Source organism: Paramacrobiotus metropolitanus, unplaced genomic scaffold (genome assembly GCF_019649055.1).
Source record: "Paramacrobiotus metropolitanus isolate TYO unplaced genomic scaffold, Prichtersi_v1.0 Parri_scaffold0000411, whole genome shotgun sequence".
NCBI lineage: Eukaryota > Metazoa > Tardigrada > Eutardigrada > Parachela > Macrobiotidae > Paramacrobiotus > Paramacrobiotus metropolitanus.
The window spans coordinates 1-25,542 of record NW_026570631.1 but is presented as its reverse complement, the minus strand read 5'-3'; the positions used below and the strand labels follow the sequence as shown (position 1 = coordinate 25,542).

Below are 25,542 nucleotides of genomic sequence, written 5' to 3'. Positions count from 1 at the left end.
TTATATGCAGTAATTATTATTCGATCGAATTATGAAATTATGTGCAACACGGAATATGGAAAATTTTTATTAATAAATTTGTCACGAGTACAATTATGTTACATACCGTAGAATATATATAACGACAAATTTATCAAAGCGGACCTTTTACGAAGGAGAAAAGGTCGAAAAGCTGTGTCCTATTCCCTAAAAATTATTATTAATCTTAAACTCATAATATTAAGTACGACTACGTACCATAAAAAAATATTCATGTAGTTGTGTCAATTACGTAACATATAAGAAAGTTCGAAAGTTGAAAAAATATTTCGAAAGTTCGTACAAATTTGTACGCTGGATAAGCCTGGATTTGCAAGCAGTTTTCCGGTGTGCCCTTTATAACTGCCGCTTATCGTACTGAATTTGAGCGTAAATTTAGAGCGACAGCAAACCACTTTGTTGGTACGAATAAGCGAGTGACCTATACTGGCAAGTTAGCAAAACCTGCGTCGTTCGTATGACAACATAATAATTTTAATTCTTTTATATAAAAACCGGCACACCGAGATCCAGGTCAATCGCAAACCACGCCCCCTCGCAACACTCAAACCGGTCAACCACGGACCCAAAAATCCACCGGGGCAGACAGCAACCACAAAATCATACGACAAATAAAACCGACTCTACACAATGAAAAGAAACCTCTCCGCGCACTCTATAAGGCCAACGCGTTGCCGCAACACCGCGTCTTCAGAAGCGATCCTGCATGTACGCCTTCGTCCCGCTGAACCCCATGAACGTGTCGCCCTGGCCCTGCACCACCTCCTCCCGGTCGGAATCATAATGCACCGCCGACAACTCCGGACTATCATCATACTCATCCCCATCCAGATCCACCGTACTGCAGATATCACTGCAGAACAACGATAACTGCGACCAAAAGTAGCTGTGCAGCAGACTGTAGGCGATCACCAGCACCAGCGATCCGATCACCACCGACGTCACAATATCCCCCCATCCGTCCTCACAACACCCGTCACCCTGCCGGCATGCAAACTCCGCCACCCGTGTCAGGGCGCGCCATAATTCCTCCATCTCGGCGGGTTTCATCCGTAAAAATGCACTGCGATGATTAATCCAGCATCCCGATCTCCCATTCCACGTCTGCTCCACATTCTCCAAGCGGAACCGCTCCAGTTCCGCGTAATCCGCCACGATCCCGGTGAGGAAGAAGGCCTCCTCCGGGACGAAGGGGATTTTGGGGATCAGGTCGAGGAACGCGCTGGAGGCTGTTTTTATCAGGACAAATTCCGCCGGGAGGTACTGGGTGTGGCGCGCCAGGAGGAGATTGTCTTTGGGCTGAGCAATGAGACCGTCCAGGAAGGCGGGGGTGGTGGTGTGGAGAGCGGTGCCGTGCAGACCGGGTGGGAGGTGGTCGGCCGTGGTCAGGAGGGTGGGCAGGTTGATGAAGGCGGCCGGGGTGGTGCGGACAATAAAATCCGGGGAGGGCTCGCTGCAGGTGCGCTGGATCCAGATTAAGGCCGCTAGGAAATCAGTGGGCAGACGGGAGCGATACTGCAGGATGTCGGCGAAAAGGCGAGATTCAGTTGCCATTGGATCGTCTGCAAGACAGGCAAAATGAGGCATATCGGTGCAAATATCGATCGCGTCAGTTAAATTGCAGCGCAAGAAACGCAGTAAATGTAAATTTTCAATGTACAGATAATGGAAATCAATGAAATCGATGCCAGAAAGACAATACGGTAATATCAACACCATTTCTTTCACACCGGAAAAGCCTCGGAATCCAAGAACGAAGAACTTCTTATATTACTTATTAACGTTTCATTTGCTAGAAAGCGACACAAAACATTACTTTTCCTCATCGCTGTTTTGTCTTTCTAACACAGAACGGAAATTACTGAATGGTAAATTACTGAGAGAGTAATACAGAAAAACTGGAAGCAACATACAGTACAATAATCATCAATTAATACTGGCTTGAGAAGCATCAAAAAACAGTGAATTATCATTTATCGATGATATGTTACTGCTCCACATGTCATGTATTTTATTTTTCAATTTAAACCAAAAACTGATCCTATCGTCCGACATTCCCAATCAACCGGAGCGCGATTCTAAATCTATCGAGCAGAAAATATGGAAAATGGTAAATTGCCATCATTTACTATATTTTATCAGCGTTTCCGCTACCATTCCCCGCATTTTGAAAACGGGATGAGCTAGATTCAAGATTGCCGGCTAATTTTAGAAAGAACAACATCTCCAGCGACCACACACAAGGTATGAGCAACAACCCGTGCTGACGTCACGGACGTTCATCCCGCCAGCGGAGCTCGCGCGCCGATATGAAATGAATGATCGACTATCTGGCGCAGACGCGCGCGCGGGAGAAAAAATCAATTGCCCACATTACAGTCAAATCCTGTTGAGCCCATTCCACCTGGACGGCTTGTCACTCTCTGGCAGCGACACCCGGTCATGTTCGGCGTATTTAGCGGCGCCTCGGGGATCGGTCGGCTTAGCGTTTACAGCAGACGACAAAAATCGGCGAACGCTGGACAGTTCGACGCTGTCGGCTTACAGCGTACTACTTTGAATGAGCGCTTTCACGATCACCGCTACTGAGCGGTGCGCGTCAGCTACGCTCTCTGTTCTTTCATTCATTTGCGCAACCGGCTTTATCGGCTTTAGCCGCAAAACCGGTTTACACGTTAACTGATTTTAGTCGTTCATTCATACATGCAATATATAAACCCTGTGCGCGCGCACAGGGGACTGGGGATGTTGGTTTTTAATCAAATGATCACTGCACTTAATCAGATCAATAATCTGCCCCGGCCCCCCTGCTTTATGACAAATAACAACATCAATGCCGCTTAATAACCGCCGCCCCCCTCCGGCCACTAAACGCTGCGCGGCTGACGTAAGCACAATCTCAATAATATGATTTACTCCCTCGCTTCCTCCCGTCTACCGCGCGCCCGGACGTACCCGACCAGATGGAAGTTTTGACTTTTTTCTTGACGACGCTACTTATGTAAGTATACGCGCTGGCCCTGGGCAGTGCTGGCACGGAATCACGCAATTACCCGACCGAAATCGAAGTTTAATCGTCCAATTACGAGTGTGCGGAATTTCTGTGGAACGGGACCGACTGGTGTTCAGTGTTCTGACAAGAGCGGCGATTTCTACCCAGCATTTAGAGAAATCAAGCATAGATCAATCAAGTTCAAGAATAAATTCAGCATCAAGCAACGTCGACCGTATAACAAGGATAGATAAAAAACTGACAAGGTTATTTCGAGAGAAAATTAATAACAAATGAAAAATACTGGAAAAAAGTGTTAATTCACAATCTACGCGACCCGTAAAATTCCTTTAGACTAAATGTTAACCGGAAGTCTGAAAAGACGACCTACTTCCATTAATAAAACCGCAGCGAAGAATACAGAATATCCAAAACAAAATCAAACAAAGCCATAAACAATAACAGAATTAAAAATACAATGAACCGATCGCGATATCGAACACTTAATATCAAAGAACTGAAAGAAGCAACAATCAAAAGCCAAAGTAAACCATTGATCGGCGCGTCAAAGAAAACCAGTTTGTTTAAAACATACTATTTACAGAGTTACCAACACAAACACAAATTTATCAATCATCACTTTCCAGACGAGAGTGCACAATTCACAATTTATTCATTTAAAATTGCACCGGAAACATTCAATAGATACGATAATACCTTTTCTTAAGCGCCATTAGACGCCGAATACCATTGTAATACTAACGAAAACATTAAAAAAAACATTAAAATGATATTTTAAAAGTTATTCTACTCAAACGGGTCGATAAAGATGACGTTACGGAATCCGGAGATAACTCACTTGATAACTTTTTTACAAGTTTTCTCAGCAAATTACGTATTAACCGCAATATTCTTTCAGATTTCGATTTTATTCAGAAAACTTAAAACTACGAGTTTTTCTCTTAGCGATGCTTCAATCGACAGTGTTCAGAAAACTCAGAATAAATTTCTAACGACACTGCAGCAGATTCTTTTACCTTCCTTCGATCCAGCCATGAGTCGACAGACAAACACCACTCTTATCCGCGCTCCCTTCATCCACGCCCCGCTGCCCCACGTCCGCTACTCCCGCGTTAATCTATCACAGGCCCCGTCACCACAACCACCCCGTAGGATTCCGGCGGCGCGGGAGCCGCGGGCTCTCATTATCCGGCCGTGCCTGCAGCAGTTCGCCCCAGCGCACCCACCTCTTCCCGCTCCAGAGCGGCGGTCACCCCGCTCCCCCGGCACACACTCCCCTCCGGCGTTACATCAAACACAAAATCCTCCCCCTTCAGCAGCGCATACGAGACATTGCGCGCGGCGGACGGTTCAACAAGGATCTTTCCCCGCAGAGCCTCGCCACGCGGCGCCACCCCACCATCCATGACGCTCTGATTCCACATGATCAGCACCAGCAGGCACACACTGCTCAGCACCAGGAGGACGAAACATTTTCGGGGGGATAGGAGGCACAGGAGGCGCTTGAGTATACGGCGGATCATGGCATAATGGAGCGCAGGCGCCCAGCATAATGGAATATCATGGCATCCACGATGTTGCTTGTGCTAACGTTAACTACACAGTGAAATCAATACAGCGATGCCAGCTTGGTGCGGGCAGGTGAAAGATGATATGCGCCGGGTTGAGGGATTATTAACACAGATAACGCTAGCGGAATATACAGAGATGTATTGGGGATAATAATTGTCACATTGTCGGATCCCGTCGGCTGGGGAAAATTGACGAAAGGAACAGGAATGGATCGAGTGGCAGCGGCAATGTGAATGTGCGTGTATGATGCAGGCTGGCAAAGCGCATGGTTAAGTACCGTTGCTGCCGGAAGTGTGTACGGTTGATGGAAATGATTAGATGTGTGGGGCGGAGCTGTAGTCGGATCGGTCTACAGGGAACTACTTCCGGCCTATACAGTTTGCACACTGTTACCATATTTTGCCTCCTGTTTGCTTTGTTTCCCTACGTGCCGCATCTGCCGACGGGGACTTCCGGTCCACATACTAAAATCGGGCAACTGTCGAAACTGTAAAGCACTCAAATATAAATTTTTTCGCTTGATTTCCAGCAGCTAATGGAAGATTTTTTTAAACAACGAGAATTACGTGGTCTATGGTGAAAAATTTAAATCGTGCATCGTCTACTCGTAGAAATTCGAACCAACACCATTTTTGTTGCAATTTTCCTAAGTAGGTAGATTTCTCTAACGTACATACAGAGTATTACCAAAAATTCGGAGTATTTGATCAATTCGAATTTCAAAGACCAATTCCCATTTTTCCACTATGTTCCTTCATAAGAAAAATGTAAAACAATCGCAACATATCAATCAATAAATACGTTCGTCGAAATTGCCATAGTTATTAATAAATAATGGATAATGCGCGTTGAAATTATTTTAATCAAGTTTTTAACCTGTAGCGATATTCAAACCATTAAAAATGAACGCCGAATTACTTTTTCCGGTTATGCATATTTGAACAGTCAGGCTGACTTTGCATATCCGGAAAACGAAACCCAGAGTTACGCTTATAACTTTGCGCCACAAGAAAATTTATTTAAAAAATTAATTTGGCAAGCAGCAAATAATGTTGTAACTTGAAAGCACAGATATTTTCAGAAAAAAAATATAAAAATCCAAGGACAAAATTGGATAAAAGTCGTGTACGGAGGTTTAAGCGATAAAATGCAACCCGGTGATATAACAGGATTAATTCCAAAACGGGAATATAATCAATCTATCACCGCAGCCACATCCACCGTTTCAACCCCGCACTCGCCGTCCACGTTCAACATCCCGTCGAATAATCCGATTAGCCGTGGGGAGAGTCAGGATCTAGTCATGTTCAACAACCACCAGCACCATGACTATGATCCGACACGTCCCACGGCCACATCGGCGTCAGCGATCCCCTCCACACAAAAATCAAAATGGCGGCTAAATAAATCCAACCATCCAACCGGCTAACCCATCTAGGAGAAGAATATGCTTCCCGGTGACCAGATCAATGCTAGGTCCCTGCAGACGGGAAGATATTCCCCGCTTAGATGTAGTCAGCGGATAAATAAAACTGAAAATAATCTAGAAAAAACTGAAGAGCTCGACAAAATGCTAGAGCGTTGAAAATGCCATGTGCTGGGCGCCGCTGCAGCGTGTTAAATATACACGGTCCATGCGGATCTGCAGCAGCACGACCAATGGCCATCTGACATAACCGGATAATTCTCAGCAGAACGATAGTGGACTGTTCCGTGTGTACGCTGTGTGTGTGCAGCTGCCCAAAAGAGACCAGAGAGAGAGAAGGCTTTCTCGGTATCGGGGACTTGTTTGTCTCTCGCTGGCTATTGTCTATCCATACGCAGTTTTCTCGAAAGATAAATCCGTAAGGAGAAACAGAGAGAGAAGGGAAAATAATCTTTTCGGGGTAATAAGTGGCAGGTTGGGCCTATTTTTGTTGGCTGCTGACAATGGGGGGAGACCAGCGAGGAAAAAGCAATCAGGATGTGTGCAGCACGCTGCTGCAGTGTGCGCAGTTCAGTCCAAATTTGCCAGGAAAATATCGGTCAATCATTAATGGGCGAAGGGAGAGGAACAACAGCAAACTATACTGATTAACGGTAATTATTCTAGGTCAAAAATAATGACCGATCAAACATATTCCCATTATTCCGGGATAAGAAAACTGCAAGAGCTCTTGCTCAACTGCAGCTTAAATCTGTGTCAGATCAAAAATCATCACAATGGAAAATATTTTTGGTGGAGAACTCCATGCTCTTTATGTTTGCCTTTATGCGAAAATTTTGGCGGTGTCGAGGGCCATTTTCCTGTACCAACGGTACGGTAATTGCAAGAACACAACATGGAAATTTTTGATCAGCTCCGAATAATGGTCAGCGTGATGAGTTTGTTTGCTACTGGCGTAACGAAGTACGAAACACAACCACAATTATCGTAACCGTGTAAAAAAAGAAATTTAATAACACGCAGCGTAGTTAGGCGCGCAAATGATTTTACGTTCGTTTTAAATTAAAAAGAACTCACGTTTTTTTACGAAAATTTTTATATTATCATTTTCCAAGAATTTTTGTGTGTGTGAACGGTACTTGGTTGAATCGCCGCCATTTTAATCGTCGACGAGCACACACTGCATTAAACCAAGCAAAAATATAGAACCTCGATACAAACAACGAATAGGAAGACCGGCCAAAAAGTTAGTACACTTCGTCTTGTAATAACTTCAGTGCATTTTGAGATCACTTTCCGCTTCGCAATAATTATGCTGAAAACGTATCGTTAAAGCCCAACCGCAGCGCGAACGGCTAAATTTTTTATGTATGTATTAATGGAAATCATGGATTTACTGTAGTTATGACAGCCTAAGAATCGCCATTAATTTTCGTTTTTTATATGTATTTAAAAATAAAATATTGTGATAATGGTCAGCCCCAGCTTTTCAACCAGTCGATAAATGTATGGGATGAGCCGGGCGTGGCCGTGAGATTTGCCGGTTTGGCCGCCGAATCCTGTGTGGATGTGGGGAAAATGAGCGCCACCACCGGCGGAGCCACCGGCTGATTCAGATCCGGATGGAAAGCGGCGCCTTGTTTGATGCGCCAGTTGCGGAGAATGCGGGTGGATGCCGGCTCCTGCTTTGTTCCATGGAAGATTAACCGCAGTGAGTGCAGCGACCCGATGCTCTGATTCGCCTACAATAATACAATAACTGCAAATAAAAACTGCAAAAAGATATCAGCATGTACAACTGTGCCTATGCATTATACGACTACCGTACAGCGAGAAATTAGTTTTCCATAACACAGCTTTATTTGTACAGACAGCGTATGAAATTGTATAATAAAGATAATTTCGTTTACATCAGTTTATTCTGACGGTTTTACTTGAACTAAAGTTTACCTTGTGGCGGTTTCAAAATTATTATCAAATTCATTATACAATTACAACAATTTTCTTTAAATAACTATGCACAACTACAGCGTCGCACACATACTTGTACAGTATATTTACTTTATTAATTAAGTACACGTTTTAAAATATTTTGATACGGTTAATGATGGTAAGGCTCTAAGGCAGATAGAAATAAAAATAGTTACAATATTAATCAAACCTTCCATAATACATCCTTGCTGATTACATATTTATTAAAATTAATTATAATACATGAATGATCAAAGTGACATGTTATGATGTTATGCCGAAATTGAGCTGATTCTAGGCTTGCACTGACATGACTTTCCATTATGACTGTCCACATTCCGCGTGGATTTTCTCCCCAGTTGTGGACAGACACAAATGACCATCCATTCAAACCATCCGGCGCCACGTCGGCATCCCGGCGGGGTGCGATTAATGTGCGAGTACCTATACGGTATACCGAAAAGTAGAGGATTCAACATCACTAATTCACAAATTTTGCTCCGCTTAATGAGTAGTTACCCAAACAGTTTATCATAAAGAGCATGATTAATTACAGTATTATCGTGCAATGAATATATATATATTAATATGTTCTCATTTTCAACGCCAGTACAGAGTACTCGTTCATTGAGTGCATAGTGTTTGTACTGCAAGAAATGGAAACTTTCCTCATGGAAATACAAGTTACAAAAGAATCTTTATTAAGAGAAAAAGAACAGAGAATAACCATACAGTGAAGCTGTAAAATAATACAACATTTTTTATGCAGTCCTTGCTGCTACTTCGGAGGTGCATTTACATAAAGTGTAAATGATTAATTACCCATGGGACTTTCCAGAAATATTCGCACGGCACCGCGCTTAGGATGGGAAAGTGATAGAACGGTCTCCACATGCTCCAGATAATTAATTTCGTTGCCGCTGTCGTGGCACGCCTGCGTTCGAACCTGCACCCGCAACGGGCGGTTATGAGTAAATGCACTAAAAATAAAAATTATAGTTATTTCGTAATCTTACTTTCTGTAGTTGAGAGTTATTTTGTAATCGTACTCAAGCGTTCCCAGTACAGAAAATATTGCCCTTACAGATCTTCCACGCCGGCTTTGCGTACAACGCATTTGACCTTTGGCGGGGCAGTCTGCCAGACTTTGGCCGCTTTCACCAACTTATTGGCGTCCATCAGACCGAAGCCGAACGCCGGGCTGACCAGCAAACCGGCACCGTTGACACTCCAGCCGGGATTGTTCAGCAGCGGAAAAGGGTCGGCACTCCATGCCACAATGTGCTTCATGTCCCGCCACGTCAGACTGGGACTACAGAAAGCGAAGAAGAAAATCATTATAGTTTTTTGCCATTTTTATTAGAGAAATGGTTATGTGTTTTGCACTGACTTTGCTTCCAGAGCCAGTGCGATCATGCCGGCGGCTAATGGTGCGGATGCGGATGTGCCGGTGTGCTCGGTTGTGCAGCTGTTCAGAATATCCGTGCTAATCTGCGAAATTTATAAACGAGCAATTAATTAAAATGTTATTCAAAACAGTATAAATTCGTATTCGTATTTCGTATTTGGTAAAATTCGTATTGAGACTGAGCACGTATTCGATCACTGCAGAATAAATAAAAAATAAAAGGATCTGAAACAAGTGAAGAAGTTGTAGTAAAAAAAATACTTAATAAATCACCATAACATAATAAAACTGTATAGTTTTTGTAAGAAAGAGTTTGTTGGCCAAGACATTATATAATCGTTTCGTAGTGCATGGGCGCCAGAAGATGTTGCTAATGATTCAATGAAATCGAATCTAATGGTAACCGCTTACAGTTAACAGCATATTTAAAACTCTTATTAATTCCGTTAGAGAATAAGAACTGCTCATTTTTTATTTTCAAAATCGTTAATTATTTAAAATTTTTAATTTTGATCGAACGAAAAAATCTTGCAAATCCAATCGGCATTTTCTATTGGGCTGTTATGTCAAATATTATGAAAATGAAGCTGATTCAAATAGCGGATGTGCTCTTAGCATTGCACCATATGCAACAACATGCGCTGAGTTCGCGGACGCAGGTGTGTTCTACTGACTATTTTGCCCTCTTTGAGCGATCCGCTGGAATATGTGACCGCCATGGTGGACGCACAGATCTCCCCGTAGATAGGAAAATGTCCCCGTTCCGTGGTACTGCCTACGCTGAGCGTGAAGATATTGGAGGCGTATCCGTCGTACGCGCAGCTGTCGCCGTTAATTCCTCCGTTGCCGGACGCCCAAATATACAGAACGCCCTTTCCTTGGCGACCCTAATTATTGCAGACAATTTATTCTTATTGCTGGCGTAATGGTGTACTCATAAAATAAATTAAATAAAGGGCAGATATGACAATTATGGTAAAGATTGATCAACACGGAATCTGTACAATAGTAGCTTTAATCAGTACGCGTACGGCACCGTAAATTCGACACTTTCATTTCAGGCAATAATAATTAAAACGTACTGCTTTAATTAATTGTGCGCCATCGATATATCTTCTGGTTTTTCAAATGTTCGTGTAAATCTCTGGCCAAAAAGAAAAAAATTTGATAGATCTTGTAAATATATACAGAATACGTTTTTAATCACGGACGCCTTGCGACGTTATGCATTCAGTACATGCAGTCTGAATGAACAGCCAGCCAAATGCATAATTAATTATGCTCTCAGTGTATTAACATGTAGCCACTGTACTACATGCACCAATTTTATGTCTTCCTTGACCTCAAGCAACGCCGCCGCATACGAAAGATTTACCTTATTGTTTTGCTTTTAGTTCACAGTTCAAACCGTCACCGCTTACCTTCCTTGGGTAGCGATCACAACCCAAAGCTGACTAGAAAAGTACTTCTATGTATATGCGACAAAACAAAATTTAATAATGTGCATGGTAGGTGTGCCAACAATTAACATCTGTAAATTATCCGCTGCAGCAGAACCGTAGACGTTCTAAGTAAACGCAGAGCACTGAAAAATGCATTGGCTTAAATCGGGTTGCTCTTGTACTACAAATTACAGTCTATGATGTACGCGTACTTCTAGGATTTAAAAATTTAATACAAATGATTTGATTCTGTTATCATGATCACCTCGGTGACGCCTTTTTCAAAGGCCCTAGACGCCATCAGACCCGGCCCCTCCACGGTCTTCCCATCATCGCTCGGACCCCAGGAAGAGCTGTAAATGTGGATGTGGTTGTTGTTGAAGGAGAAGGCCTCGCCCTCCACCCGGTCGGTGACAATGCCGTCCAGCATCCGGATGCCGCCGATGCGGGCATTATAGGCGATCCCCACGCCGCAAATGTTATTATTAGCCTGCATGGCCACTTCACCCGCACACCTAAACACATCGACCGGTTACTTCAGCTTAACAATTCAACGCCATGTACGAGTACTTAAAAAAACTCAAATTATGCTGAACTATGCACACAACTGCATTTGTGTGCAATCGTCTCTTTTAGGCAAATAATGGTTCTCGGTTATACATAAATTCTAGCTGTAGCAGCACGTATTTATGATGGTGACCTTTCTACATACCGCGTTCCATGATGGGTATCCTCGGGATTGTCGTAGCGCGGCGATGGATCCCGGTCATTGCCGTTGATGTCTGTGCTTGCATCTGGATCCTACCAGATTTTATTGTTAAGACAACCAGTAATATATTACATCAGCGGAAATTTGTTCGCATTAGGTACAAGTCACGAGTAATACAGGGCGAAAACTTGAAGATATTTGTAAACTGCAATTTGCAATATTTGCAAATTCGTAATCTCATGGAGCAGTGTATAAGCAAAAGTAATTGTACCGCCCAAGTACATACATAATTCGATATCAGATCGGTGTGATTGGTTTCCACTCCTACAGGAAAATGTTGGAGCAGTTAATCACATTGTTGGCAACAAGAAATACGCGTTTGCCGGGATCATAATAATTACCATCGTCCAGAATTGTTACTACAATGTCCTGCCCGGTGTATCCCGACTGCCATGCCGGGAAGACGTTGAGACTGCTGACTTTGGGGTCCGAGGGAATCATGGAGCGCATGGCACGCCCGCTGGGTACCAGTTCGTCTAACTAAACATAATTACATAAATATTGCTAGATAACCGATTATTTAGTGATTAATAACTTGTAATAAATACAGTACATGGTAATGCAATATTGCAAATTCTTATTCCAAAGCTAGCTCGTTATTAGAGCTGTCCGAGAAACTGCTAAATGGGTTCGTTTACTAAGGCACTGAATATCGTACCCGTAGTGCGAGGGCCCAGTAGCTAACCATTTGCCAAATCAGGAGCCTGAGCGACTACTTTAGTACATAATTATGAAAGTGGAAGTCGTATTCAATGGCGTAAAGCGGTATGCAATGCAGAGTCTAACAGTGTAATGCGAAACCCTTCAAATTTTCCAATTTTTTGCTTGTATTTTTGTTTTTGCCAATTGCAATCTATCTGTACACATGGCGCGAAAAAAAATTCAAAGGTAGGTAATTATAGGTCTGAAGGAAAAGGAATGGATTGGAACAAGTATTAATACGATATGCTTCGAAATCATTTAACTTAAAATAAAACTTTTAAATTATTTTTTTGATTCAAAAGACATTCGAGTATACAACTGAGAAATTAACAGGGGCTTTCCTCGTAAAGCGAACACTGCCGGAACAGACAGAAGTGATAAATTTTTCCCGATTCGACAAACATTTGTAAATTTTATTGTTCAATTACGTTTTATTATGAAATAAATTATCAGGTTATCAGAGTTCTTTCATACGCAAATAACTAGAGGAAGAAAGAACGGGGTATAACTTAATTAATGAAAGCAACGCCACCAAGTACAATTACCATGTACCACTGGTGGGACCACATGGGATCATTGAAGAGCGATGTGTCGGATTGCGCATGTGATTGCTTGTTAGCCGGCAGGCGTCCGGTTCCGGCACTGCTGCCGGCTTCCAGGAGGTCCTGATGCAGCAGCACATTGGATGTTCCACTCACGTCCACTTCGCCGGCTTCACGGTGGATGAAGTCACGTTTCGTGCGCACTTTCGCTGATTGCTGCTCCGCCCAGCGTATCTGTATAGCGCATAACGGATTCCCGCTAAATTTAATTCTGTACAGCGTGCAAAATTATTCGCTAAAAACTCAACCGTACATATGTACTCAGTACATAGTATGTGGCAAAGTCTTATAATCAACCGCATGTTTATGACTGCGTTCCCAAGTGAATAAACTGGGCTTTGTAAAAAGTTGTGGCTTAAATACAAGAGCACTGATGGCAAGTTCACATTCATTATGACTGAAGGTCGTAGTATGAAGGCTTAGTATTCACCCCTTGTCGAGCTGGTAGAACCGGTACCGATAATAGCAATATAAAATTATGAAAAGTAAAACAAAACTTTGGTATTGCAACGCTTTTTTTCTTTAAGCGCTTATCCCTTATACTTATACAAATATAATTATCTGTTTTCGCTTATTAAATCATTGTTTTCACGATTAAATGAATGCATGCATTCTGATCCACGGGTGAATATCGATGCTATGTATATAAGTAATAGTGTAAGCAATCGTTTTTACGTGACATTGAACGAAATCACTTTAATAATACCCGCTGATCGGTTGTTAAAGTTCTCGTAATGTTTCCATCCACTCCACGTTTCCGGCGGGCCGGCCAATGTTTTTTCCGAAAGACATAAATGTTAGGAAAGCCATCTGAAAACTACAACAAGAATTTCAATTACCAGTCAGTCACTTTGTCATAAATAAATGATTATTCTGTTGAATTTGCTAATTTGTACTAATGTATTGTACTTACTAATCAAACTTTGCTGTTTTGCTCTTGTTTTGTTAATATGTACAGCTTATTATTAGTTGTAATTCATCGTTGCCTTAATAGCTAATATATGATTTTAATGCATTCACGTTTATTTAATATGGATTAATTATATACATGTTTAATAATTTTACATACAGTACTTATTGTTTGTATATATTACATTTTCAGTACCTGTTTAATAAGCTGAAATCCATACTGATCACCGACATCCTTGGCCATATTCGGCCCACCCGGCACTTCCAGCAGCCATTCGTTGACATAACTGGCCGAGCAGGACGGCATAAAATGACCCAACAAACACACTGTTATGACTGTCCAGACGCTTGCCCTATCTGATATCTGTACATTCATCATCCCCGACGAGCACGGCTAACACAAGACAATTTAACTAACGATGCAATTAATTTTATATACTATCCATGGTAAATATTACCGGCTAACTCAGATTATTATTTTTATAAATTTTTTAAAAAAATTCCGGGAAAAAATTATGATACGCAAAGCCCGAGCGTGCTATATATAGAAAGCACTTCCGGTGGCCGAAAATGTAAACGGGGATGGAGTAAGTGGTGGCGTTGCTGAGGCGGAACAGGGTTATTTTATACTGGCGATATGACGATGACTCGGTTAAAAGGATTTAGGCAATAAAAATTGGCATTCCGGAACGTGTGTTATGCCGCTGCTGCTGCGTCTTGGGTGGGCGGTGAAGGAAGCGCAATCAACATGTTGACACACACGCCGGCGTGTTAGCATTGTGGTCACGTTGATAATCGTCCTTGTTGCTCTCTTACATGATGTACCACAGATCGCGGCCGCAGCAAAATGGGATAATCGGAAGTGAAAGTGGATGATTGTTTAAGATGCTCTAAGATGCCGGGTTTTCCTCGGCTGGAAGATGGTCGCTTGCGGCGGTATATTACTGCCCTATAAGACGAGACAGCATATCGTCACAAATATCACTCAGCTGTGCTGTCTCAGTAAAGATTTTCCGGGAATTTCCAGAAATACTCGTAATGGAAGAGTGTCAATACTTCCCGAATAATCGGATAGTCAATTTCAACGAATTACATTTACTAATGACAAGAACACGTGCATGACGAAATAAATAATTGACGTTAATTTTGTAGTTAATACGTACGTACAATGATTCAGCCCATTTGAAAAACAAGACATTAACCTCAAGATATGATAAATTGACTTAAATTATATGAGCCACTGACGTGCAAATTACTATAAACTTCAACATTTAAAATTCGTTTTTTTAACATTTTAGTATTTCTGGCGTTAATTTATTTGTTAATATTTACTACGTTGTATTCAAAACGCACGCAAAACAAGACTGTATACGAGTAATTAATTTGTGCCCTGTATCAAATATTTTAATTAAGCGTTTAAACAAAAAATTGCATCAGAATTTTCATTCACACGGACACTGTTCGCAAGCTTTAGACAGAGTTAAATCATAGCACAGAAGTAAGGAAAACTCTGAAATGATAGCAGTACCTTAATTTGTACTCTGCACCAAAACTAACTTGCTTCGCGAATTATGTCGGTAAATTTATTTGTCAATATGTTGCATAATTGCGGTGAAACATTCTTTCCGGGTACGTGCATATCGCATTGTGCCCGTTGAACGCAATTGCGCATCCATGTTTCATTTTCCAACGCGAAAATGCCAGATTTTTATTATCAAAGCATACTGACGCTCTTATTTAGTTTTACTGCAAAAAGATACCGGCAACATTTACCTTATATCACTGCCAACTTCGTCGTGAAATCCAAGCCGTACCCAAACACAACCGAACGCCGCGCATGTGAGTATTCCACAATATACGAGTATGTATGTTATATTCAATCAACAACAAGACGCTGAATAAAACAATCCCATTCTCCCCAATCGGGAGCACGCATTCGTATATTTAATCCAGTCCGAGCCAACAATGGTGGAAGATAAAATGTAGGTCGAGTGAAAGTGAGTGAGGAAAATGAAGTCGCCGGTGGCTAAATGCACCTCTTTGACTCTATCTGTAGGTGCATATAAGGTCAGCGACGATTTGGCGCTGGATGCGTCTTGATTACGCGACGCGGGTTAATTAAAAAGCAGCGCTGCACTGGAGAATGTCTAATGAAGTTATTTGCAGTTTATTGTACACCGACTCCATATATAATTACATGAGGAATTTTGGCGGACAATCGCGCTCCGCAATACAAAGTACACGGTAGTTTTTCTACGGCTGAACAATGCGGTGTGGATTATTACGAAACCACAGTGAGTTTTGGTTACATTATGCGTCGCGCGGTGGCAGTCTGCATGTTAATTAGTACAAATTACACACGAGATGCGTGGACTATGAGTTATTACCGCATAAATTGGTGTGCTGCGGTTAATGAAAATGCTTATCATTGTTTATGTAAAAAATCGTAAGTTATGTAATATTCCTGCAAATGTGTAATTGAGCCGTCTTCGCTTTACCGGTGTTTTGCTGTCTATGTGTTTGTACAGAATCTACAGATATGTACATGTACAATAGTTTTCATCGGATGTCTGCATCTCAGAATAAGAAAAAAACATTGCACTTGAAACGACATCATGTTAGGTAAATAAATTTGACAATAGCTAAAAATCGTTCGATTAAAAACTACTAAAAAGCATATGAGTTTGTAAAATTATAATAATGACGTTGCAGAATACGAAAAAAAAAACTCTTGTACGAAACGTGCATTGATGTTTATAGATATGGTTTACTTAACCATAAGTTGATTACAAAAAATTATTGAATTATACTTTTCTATGTCTTTACTTCCGCGCTGAGTCTCGAAACGGGAATACAGCAGACCACTGAATTTTGCATTCTTTGTAATAAGTAGAATAGATTAAAATTGTTTTAAACTGCACCTTAATAAACCATAATACCATCATTCTTTTGCTCAGACATTTTTCATTTATGCACAGCAAATTAAAATGATCAATATTTATTAATAAATGTAGAACAATAATATCAGCGAACAGGTTATACAACATCACTAATCTTTTTGTATCAGTGCTAATCTTTTCGGATTAAGATGGACTCTGGCTATGCTCCCGATTAATGGCATGCTGTGCACCATACCACACCTTCACCTTTCGCAGGAAGACGCTAAGAAGGCGGTGCCAGAGATCGGGCTGGTTCATATACGCCGCGTGACCGGCATCCGGGAGTTCCACGCTTTTTGCATGCCGAGAAAGATTGAACTTCTGGGCGACACGTTGTCCCCATGCCTCATCGCGCGATCCGTATACGTTCAGAACCGGCACCTGTTCAATAAAATATTGTTAATGGGAAAGTTATAGCTACACTAACAGCAATTAGTTAGTAGCTTTTCCTATGCTAACCAAACAGCGTATATTTATATACAGTCTACAGAGTACCTAAGTACTACGATTTACATCAGCTGCGGCAGCGCTACTTGTATTCTAAATCGAAGAGAGCACAGGTTTAATGTTTATACGCACAGGGAGTTTTCCTCATGGAAAGCTGCCTTTAACCCGAAAAGGGTTTACAAAATTTGGTGCAAACCAGACTGCGAACGCAAGGCATCCTGATACAAATTGACAAGAGACGCTTTATGCTGTTGCTGCTATATGATACTTCTGTACATGCTGACGATGATGCTGTATAATACGTCGCCTTACGTCGTGTAGCACTTCCAGTTTTACTTCGAGATAATCGTCGTATAATCGTTGTAATTTTATTAGATGATCGTAAGTGGTAATTTTTCAAATTTTACCTGAACGGCTTTATATTCCTCATCAAGATAGTTCTCCGTGCCCACCGGCGACACGAAGACCATAGCCAAATCCTCGGAATTCGGTTGACGGAACGGATTGTTCATGAGATACGGTACCGCGTACCCACCCGACATGGACGGTGCAATAATCACCAAGGTCTTCTTGAGCATCTCCCGCGTCAAGGCAAACCGGTACACCAATGCTGCGGCCGCCACGCCGGTCAGTGGTTTCCCGCGGGTCTTGCCGAATCCCGGCAGATCGATGGCCGTGGCGCTATATCCCAGCGCCGCTAGCAACTGCAGTGTCCCTAAATTTTGCCAGGTTTCCGAGGAGAAACTGGCGCCGTGTAGCAGCAAAATGTGCAGTGCCGTGTGGGCGGGGTTTTCGGGATCGCAGTGACGAAAATATACTTCGCGTTCCTAAAACCGCCAATGTTATACAACGGAGGGCTGTAAAGGTGGGAATCGGGCGGTCGGTTCGCGGTTAAGAAACTTAATAAAAATTAACAAACAGCGCTCAACAGAAACCAATCCAATGCCCATAAATCGCCAGCGCTGTGTTCGAATACGGTCAATGTTAATATCAAAATTACTTCGAGGCTTTCGTTGGGGTTGTTGAGCGTCACATCCTGAGTGCCTTCAACAATCCGAATGGCTTTGGCTTTCTCGGCCACGCCGTCCGGTAAAGGCGGGAACAAATCGGATTCTTTGGTAGCCCAGAAATCGTTCGTTGCGTTGGTTTCGTTAGCCATCGCGAGCTGCTTAAGCAATTACGGTGTTATTGTTCCGAAGCCCTTTACCACAGTGTTTTCTTACCGAATTATTCTGATCGGAAACAAAACTGCTGTCTCGCGGTGTGCGTCGGTTAACCGCGGAGTAGATAAAGAGTCGGAAGATGATAAAAGCGGCGATAGCAAAGCACAACCACCATCGTACTGCTGCGCGCTTACACATGGATTTCTGTCGAACCCTTTAATCAAAACACAACATACTGCAACGGCACGGAAACGACTGATTTTGACTGCATCGCTAACCGGCTTGATATGTGGTGATTCCAATCCAAAACTTTGCAGGTATATGAAAGTTGCAAGGTGTTTAACTGCAGGCGATACTCACTGTACCTACATAACAATAAACCGGCTTTCCTCCATCAGTTTGGGCAAAGGGCGTTCACCGCTGAGAAGCACACCGCAGCACACCTGAATTGTCGCAGCAATCTCACTGATTTTATGTACAAGAATACTTCGCATATGTTTCATATTTTTGCGTTGTATACTTTTCACTGTTTGAAGAGTGCTCATAAAAAGTGATGCTGCGTCAGCATTTGGCACAGCCAATACGTTTACTGTTTTAATAATCGCGTTTTCGATAACTATGAGGAGAAAGCTTTTACGCTGTATTAGAAGTTCAAGGATTCCTCTACTCTTATCCGTTAGCTGTTTATTTCTCGTTCTCCGATCCGTTAGCAATACTCCACAAAATGATTACACGGAGTTTGATGAGCGCCCCGAAGTTGCTCCAAAATCGATACACAGGCGTAGTTATGCACGGGCTACCATGCGGGAATTCAAGGACGGATACAACACTACGTTTGTCGAATTAAACGGAAGTGGTAACGTTTCTTCGTGTAACGTATCGGACACATTGCCGCTACCTTATGAATCTCCATCATGGATGCAGATTTTAGACACCATTCACGTATATTCCGCGCATTTCAAAGGAAAATACATTCATTTTATTGCGCTTGTGGATGTGAGCAATGACGCATTCGTCAACGGATCATCGTGCGAATGCAGATTCAAGACGTTTTTCAGATCGACTGTTCGCGTGCAGAATACGCGATACGATAACAACGGGGAACGGTTCCGTAGTGTGCGATTGGTGTGTCGAGCACCAGCTGCTTGGTCCATCGACGCCGTGGACCTGGTTTGTAAGAACAGGAATTCCTGTGGAAAGTTAAGCTACCAATTACCGAAAGAGAACAGCCGCAAAACAAAGCGGTTATCGTTTGCGCTTTGTGGACCGATTCTTTGGGGTGACGTTTCACCGAAACTCTTGGTGGAGTTTATCGAGTACTATACGCGTATTGGAATACGACATTTTATCTTTTACAACAACCGCGCTGGCAAAATGACATTAAAAATTTTGAAGCATTATATGACAGCGAATAAACGTCTAATGACGATTCTTCCGTGGGAACTGGCAGTGTCCAGTGATTCCGTTAACTATTTTGGACAACTGTCGGCGGTCAATGACTGCGCGGAGCGGACTAAAGGTCACTGGGAATATACGCTTTTTGGTAAGAATAAAGGGAATAATATTGAACAGTACAACATTATGTTTTTCAAATTTGCCAAGTAGAGCGTAATGTTTAAATGTACTCTGTAGAACAGCGCAAGTAGTGTATAATGCTAGTATGGTTAGTTTTTCTAAAAATTTCTGTAAAAGTGACCTTTGTAAATTTGTAGCTGATCTCGATGAATTTGTCGGTATAAGTGGAGACGGTGACCTTTCGAGTCTTCTCCGATTTGGAATTGTCGATTGTCTAATTATCCGAAGTGCGTTTATGCAGCATTTTTCCATTGGAAACGCTGTGGATGACTGCGTCTCGCACAGCGTTTTATACACGGATACTGTGCGGAGAGAAATCAGCGTCCTGCCGGAACAGGAGCGCTCTAAGTATGTCTGTCGCGGTGAGAATATCCTGGCGGCTGGCATACACTTTCCGCATTATGTCGCGGAGGAGACGCACGTGCAAGTAGCTGATCCCTTTCGGGATGGAGTTATGTTTCACTTTCGCCGACACGAAGGCACGGAAAAGAGATTGTATGTTGACGATGCCCGGGTGAAAAACAAAATGGCGACAAGGGTTAGCCAAGCACACAGTGTAATGGCTGCGGTATGTCCGTAATGCCAGCATAATTTCTATGCAGCGTACGGTTATGTACAAAGTACTTTGTACATCAGACTAAGAAGAAGCGAAAAGTGCACTCCTTCTCAAACCTTGCGATGATTTTTGCTTGTACAGTTTAGTAAGAATAATATGGATACGGTATACATAGCGGATTAAGTTCCAGATGTGTGCTGGCACTTCGTACTGTATGTGATGACTGATAACCATAATATTTGTAACCAAAGAAAAAAAGCTAACATCAATGCAGTGCCCGATGAATCTAGTATTTAGCACACCAGAAACTGTTTTCCTGAACCATATGTTAAACAATCTACGAGTAAATTTAAAAAATTCTCGCCCACATACAAGTACGACCACATTTAGAAGCTCGTGCGGCCTCCGGGAGGCAACATTTTGCAGCTGTATAATACTTGCGGACGAGCACCATTCACGAATAAGTATGAACTGTGCCGGCGCTGTGACGATCCGAATTTTACACGCACTAATTAAGTGACGAAGACGTTACGTTTATCATTATTTTTATCATTGTCATTGTTGCTATCCCTTCGTAGATAATGGTTCGGTTTACTAATTACAAAATTCGCACCGCGTTGCTTACTCGATTGACAAAACGGATAGCTTGATAATTCAAAATCCGGCGCACATTTGCAGACGGTACTGTACCGACATAAAATCAAAATAACTCTTTCAAAAACTCAAGAATCTATTATCGCAACTTACAAACATCCTTTCAATCAGCTCATAAACTCATCCGAACCCAGTTTTACTAAAAATCCAGTAACAAGAATTGTTATTGAACATACAAACGGTATGGGTCATTTCAGAATAAACTGAGGGCTTTCCGGAGACATTTTTATTTTTACTGTATTTACGCTAATCGCTGTTCCCGATATCTGTACATCCAAATTCGCTGCCTCACTGATCAGTCAGAATCCAAGAGAAAAATTTGAACCATTCCGAAGACTTTGTCACTTCCTCGTTTACTCGTGCCACATTTTCTGCACCCATCCCCGCATTTCGACGTGCATTCATTCGGTTCCAACCGGCAGACCAGCAGTCACTTGAATTTGTAACTTCAAGGAGAAGTCGGTAGGGTTGACGTAGCCTTTCGCCGGATCCAGTAATTCCTGCAAAACACAAATACACTTGAACAAGCGGGTAAACACTGATCTGTCCCGCACACCCACAGAACAATGACCGCTCACCCTCACCTCCATAGAGATATATTCCGCGCGTCCCCAATAACGATGATCCCTGCCAAACATTGAGGAAATGTCTACAAAATGTACAAAAAACTGGCCAACATCCCGGGTTGTCTGGTGTCATAATAAAACACATACGCCGACGAAATGGTGCAGTTTCCGTTTTCCAAGGCAGAAGGCGCAGCTCTGCATTGACCTGGCACGTCCAAGAAACCCACTGGGGACAGGCCGAACACCGCAGGTAGAAGCCCAGAGTGGCTGAGTCACCGCTGGTTTTTTTGCAGACGACGATACTCCTGCACAGCAGTTCGTGTTATGATGAACGACTCCATGACGTGAAATTCTCGTCTACGCTGCAAATTTTTTATTGCAGAGACCATCTCACCACAGTAGCTTTCTAATGGTTACGGGATCGCTGAACGTATGAGTCTCCTGCAGCTGCCTAATATCCGGAATCGTATACCGAATAACACCCTCAGCGCGTACATCTAGAAGCGTCAAACAATTCCCAGTTCTCCACAGCGTGCATGTTTTTTATAAGCTCTAAAAGCCCTTACTTTGTCTGGGTTCCGTACGGAAGGGCAGCGGCGGCTTGATAGCGGCGTACTTATAATGGTAAATGTCCAATAGTTCCGATTGCGATAACAATCCACTCTAAACCAACCACAAAATAACGCGAAAATATTTTAGCAGTACGTGTTTGGTGTCTCAGGAGACGTGCAGTCCAGTGGAAAACTGCATTTGATTGTGAGAACAGAAAATCACGACTGTGCGGAATTTAAAACCCTTTGACCGCATCACTAACTGGAATACTCGTACTTTTAGCGTACGAGTACTCCAGTTAGTGATGCTCGTACACAAATTTTTCTGGCCTACGAAGTCGCTACAGAATGTGATAAACAAAGCAAAAAGTGTTTGGGAGTGCGCGAAACTAACAGTTTTCGTGCAAGCACACGAATTTGGCTCCCAGTGCCTAGGGTAGAGTTCGGTGCGCACCCAACACATGTACTACATACCAAAACGGGCCCATTCAGCAGCTGCGCATCGGTCAGTAGTGGAAAACGGATGAGAAACCGCGCCTGACCCAATACTCGACGACGATTGGCGGCGGACGCTTGGATGTTCCTTTGCGTGCACATGTCTGCAGCCAACCTACCGAAAAGCGAGGCAAATGAAAGTCACAAATACAAGGAGTCGCAGATATATAGATAGAAGAGGACAACAACATTGTACTTATCAACAGACGAACAAATGGTGTCTTCGTTGGCGGTCAGTGTATCCCGTTGGAGAATGGTGCGCAGCTCCTCTTGTCCAATCGCACCGAAATGCGTCGATTCCAAGACGGTGTTCGTTGATTCGTCAATCAGACACAGACACTTCTCCAGAATGTTCGACGCTGCAGCCGCGTACTGAACCGCCTAGGCAACACATTACTTTCATTCCCAATAAACAAGAGATATCTTAGTTGTAGCATAACCCAAGACCTACATTCAGTGCGTTTTCCAGAATAAGCAGGCAGTTGTTGACGTTGAGCGTGTCCATGACAAAGTCGGTACACATCGTTGCCAGCAACGACAAGTCGTACTTGTCAGCGCACTTCAGCGTGTGGAAGACGTTGTCTGGGTGAAATTCGTCACCACGTCCGTGTAGATATAGCTGAAGAGTTTTGTTATTGTACATGTAGCGCAACATAACGGTACGTCAAGCACCAGACCCACCTAAGCATATTAGCGAAAGCAGCAGCAAGAATGTCCGGAATATTGATAGGAACCGTGCAGTTCTCCGGCACACTTCCATAGAACATGGTCCGGAACACGGCACTGCGGACACTCATGATCAACCTGCATAAAGTCACTCGTCAAAATAATCATGGCAATTGGAAAACGGAATAGCCAACACAGTTTGGTAAAACCGTAAAGTTTCGTTGGAAGGTGTCATAGATCAAAACACCGTATTCGTCGCCGGTGTTAGTATCCCCACGTATCTCACCTGTGAGCTGGAAAGATCTCCGCTGCGCCAAAATCACGTCCCACCGCAAACTGCACATCGCTCATCTCTGTACAGACCAACAGGGGCTTGATACAATCACCAATCTTGGCCACCGTGCCGGGGTTCTCGGAGTTTGAGGACTGCATTGGTGCTTCAGACATCACTGCGGAAATCGGCAGCGGTCTGCAAACTTACGAATCACGACAGACGTTTACGAACCAAACAACACTGTAAGACTGGTCTTGTACGTATGCAACGCGCACGAGTTGTCTCCACAATGTAATCATTAACCGCGTCTTGTGGTCCGTGAATATGGAAACTGCGAAACGACAACAAATATGGATTGTAATTTAATTTACGACAACAAATATGGATTGTAACGACAACAAACAACGAAACTCAGATTATGGTAGAGGGGGGCCTAACGTCAACGGGTCGGCGCCTCCAGTGGCGCAGTAAGGTATGGTGCCAAGGGGCCATGGAACGAAACGAAATTTGTAGCACTGAGCTTACGGAAAACTGGTACAGTAACTAATTCTAAAAGCCAATACGAAAGCCAACACTACCTACTTATTCTATTTAATTCTTTATTTTTATCGGTTGGCTGCTAAATCTCGTTCTTCACTCCTTCAGGAATAATGCGTAAAATGACTACACGGATCTGAAGAGAAATCGGAACAAAGGAGAACAGTCCCGCCGTGTGAGGTTGATGTATCAGGCTCCCGGTCCATGACTATTGACTGGGCACCGTTAAATTTATTTGACAGAATATGAATTCCTGTGAAAAATTAAGCTATAAAGTGCCGAAAGTACATATTAGCAAAGCAAAGAGTTAATCATTTGATTTTGCGCTATATGGGCTGATTAATGAAGTGATGTTTCACCGAAACTCTTGGCGGAATTACTAGACGCATGCAACCGGCAGAAAGGTAGATGGGTTGACGCTGGAAATCGCACCCACCTTTCTGCCGAAGTCCGGCAATTTGGTGGATGAGTCTTCCACCAATCTGCCGGACTGCATCGATCTTCCTGCCGGTTACGTACATCCATTGGAGTTTGACATTTTGTTGTCTTTGCCAACAACAACTAAGTCAGTGAAATGGCATTACAAATTTCGAAGCGTTATATGACCACGAATAAGGACCAACAAACGAAATTGTTACGCTAAACGGAGACTTAAACGGCTGTAATCTCTCAAATTTTTAAGAGATTTTTCATTGTAAAGGGGGCAAATAACACACTATTTTATGAAGCCAAACTTTTCAGATTAGAAGCGAATCTCGATGAATTTGTCGGCATTAGTGGGGACGGTGGCTTTTCCATCCTTATCCGATTCGGAATTGCCGATTGTCTCTTGATTCGGCGTGCTTTTATGCAGAAAATTTCCGTTTTGTGAAATGCGAATTGACTGCTCTTCGCACAGCGTTTCTTACGGATATTGTATACGAGAGAATTACGAGCGTGCTGCCGGAACAGGAGCGCTCTAAGAATATTGTCTGCCGCGGTGACAATGTACTGACGGCTGGTATGCACTATGCACTTATTCCGCATTATGTTACGGAGGAGACGCACATGCAAGTGGCTGATCCTATTCGAGATGGAGTTCTGCATTTTTGTTCAGTTTTTTTTCGAGATGGAGTTCTGCATCCTATTCGAGATGGAGTGCTGCATTTTTGCCGGCATGAAAGCACGGAAAGGTGACTGTATGTCGATGACACTTGGGTGAAAAACAAAAATGGCGACAGTGGCTAGCCAAGCGCATAGCGTAATGACTGTATAAACTGGTACAGC

The 25,542-nt window shown here is 42.8% G+C and overlaps 5 protein-coding genes across 5 annotated transcripts; 1 reads left to right on the top strand and 4 right to left on the bottom strand.

Moving 5' to 3' along the window:
• Positions 1–500: 500 nt before the first annotated feature.
• Positions 501–4,203, bottom strand: LOC129602352 (uncharacterized). Its single transcript, XM_055501346.1, has 2 exons — positions 4,069–4,203; positions 501–1,601 (listed from the first exon to the last, which is right to left on the bottom strand). Exons 1-2 carry the CDS (start codon positions 4,127–4,129, stop codon positions 730–732), a joined length of 933 nt encoding a protein of 310 aa, XP_055357321.1. The 5' UTR covers positions 4,130–4,203; the 3' UTR covers positions 501–729.
• Positions 4,204–7,213: 3,010 nt separating this feature from the next.
• On the bottom strand, positions 7,214–15,976 carry LOC129602351 (neuroendocrine convertase 1-like). Its single transcript, XM_055501345.1, has 14 exons — positions 15,627–15,976; positions 14,050–14,802; positions 13,651–13,761; positions 12,888–13,118; positions 11,982–12,120; positions 11,867–11,904; positions 11,584–11,672; positions 11,137–11,386; positions 10,104–10,316; positions 9,412–9,512; positions 9,106–9,333; positions 8,844–9,001; positions 8,332–8,465; positions 7,214–7,792 (listed from the first exon to the last, which is right to left on the bottom strand). Exons 2-14 carry the CDS (start codon positions 14,230–14,232, stop codon positions 7,526–7,528), a joined length of 2,142 nt encoding a protein of 713 aa, XP_055357320.1. The 5' UTR covers positions 14,233–14,802; positions 15,627–15,976; the 3' UTR covers positions 7,214–7,525.
• Positions 15,977–16,649: 673 nt separating this feature from the next.
• On the bottom strand, positions 16,650–18,667 carry LOC129602354 (putative protein-lysine deacylase ABHD14B). Its single transcript, XM_055501347.1, has 4 exons — positions 18,463–18,667; positions 18,240–18,404; positions 17,647–18,066; positions 16,650–17,173 (listed from the first exon to the last, which is right to left on the bottom strand). Exons 1-4 carry the CDS (start codon positions 18,598–18,600, stop codon positions 16,937–16,939), a joined length of 960 nt encoding a protein of 319 aa, XP_055357322.1. The 5' UTR covers positions 18,601–18,667; the 3' UTR covers positions 16,650–16,936.
• A 262-nt stretch (positions 18,668–18,929) lies between these two features.
• Positions 18,930–20,631, top strand: LOC129602355 (uncharacterized). Its single transcript, XM_055501348.1, has 2 exons — positions 18,930–19,945; positions 20,115–20,631. The coding sequence occupies exons 1-2, from the start codon at positions 19,021–19,023 to the stop codon at positions 20,555–20,557; spliced, it is 1,368 nt and encodes a 455-aa protein (XP_055357323.1). The 5' UTR covers positions 18,930–19,020; the 3' UTR covers positions 20,558–20,631.
• A 662-nt stretch (positions 20,632–21,293) lies between these two features.
• On the bottom strand, positions 21,294–23,546 carry LOC129602350 (BTB/POZ domain-containing protein 1-like). Its single transcript, XM_055501344.1, has 9 exons — positions 23,481–23,546; positions 23,251–23,418; positions 22,996–23,180; positions 22,779–22,914; positions 22,320–22,416; positions 22,148–22,250; positions 21,901–22,058; positions 21,772–21,836; positions 21,294–21,687 (listed from the first exon to the last, which is right to left on the bottom strand). Exons 2-9 carry the CDS (start codon positions 23,320–23,322, stop codon positions 21,589–21,591), a joined length of 915 nt encoding a protein of 304 aa, XP_055357319.1. The 5' UTR covers positions 23,323–23,418; positions 23,481–23,546; the 3' UTR covers positions 21,294–21,588.
• Between the last annotated feature and the right edge of the window lie 1,996 nt (positions 23,547–25,542).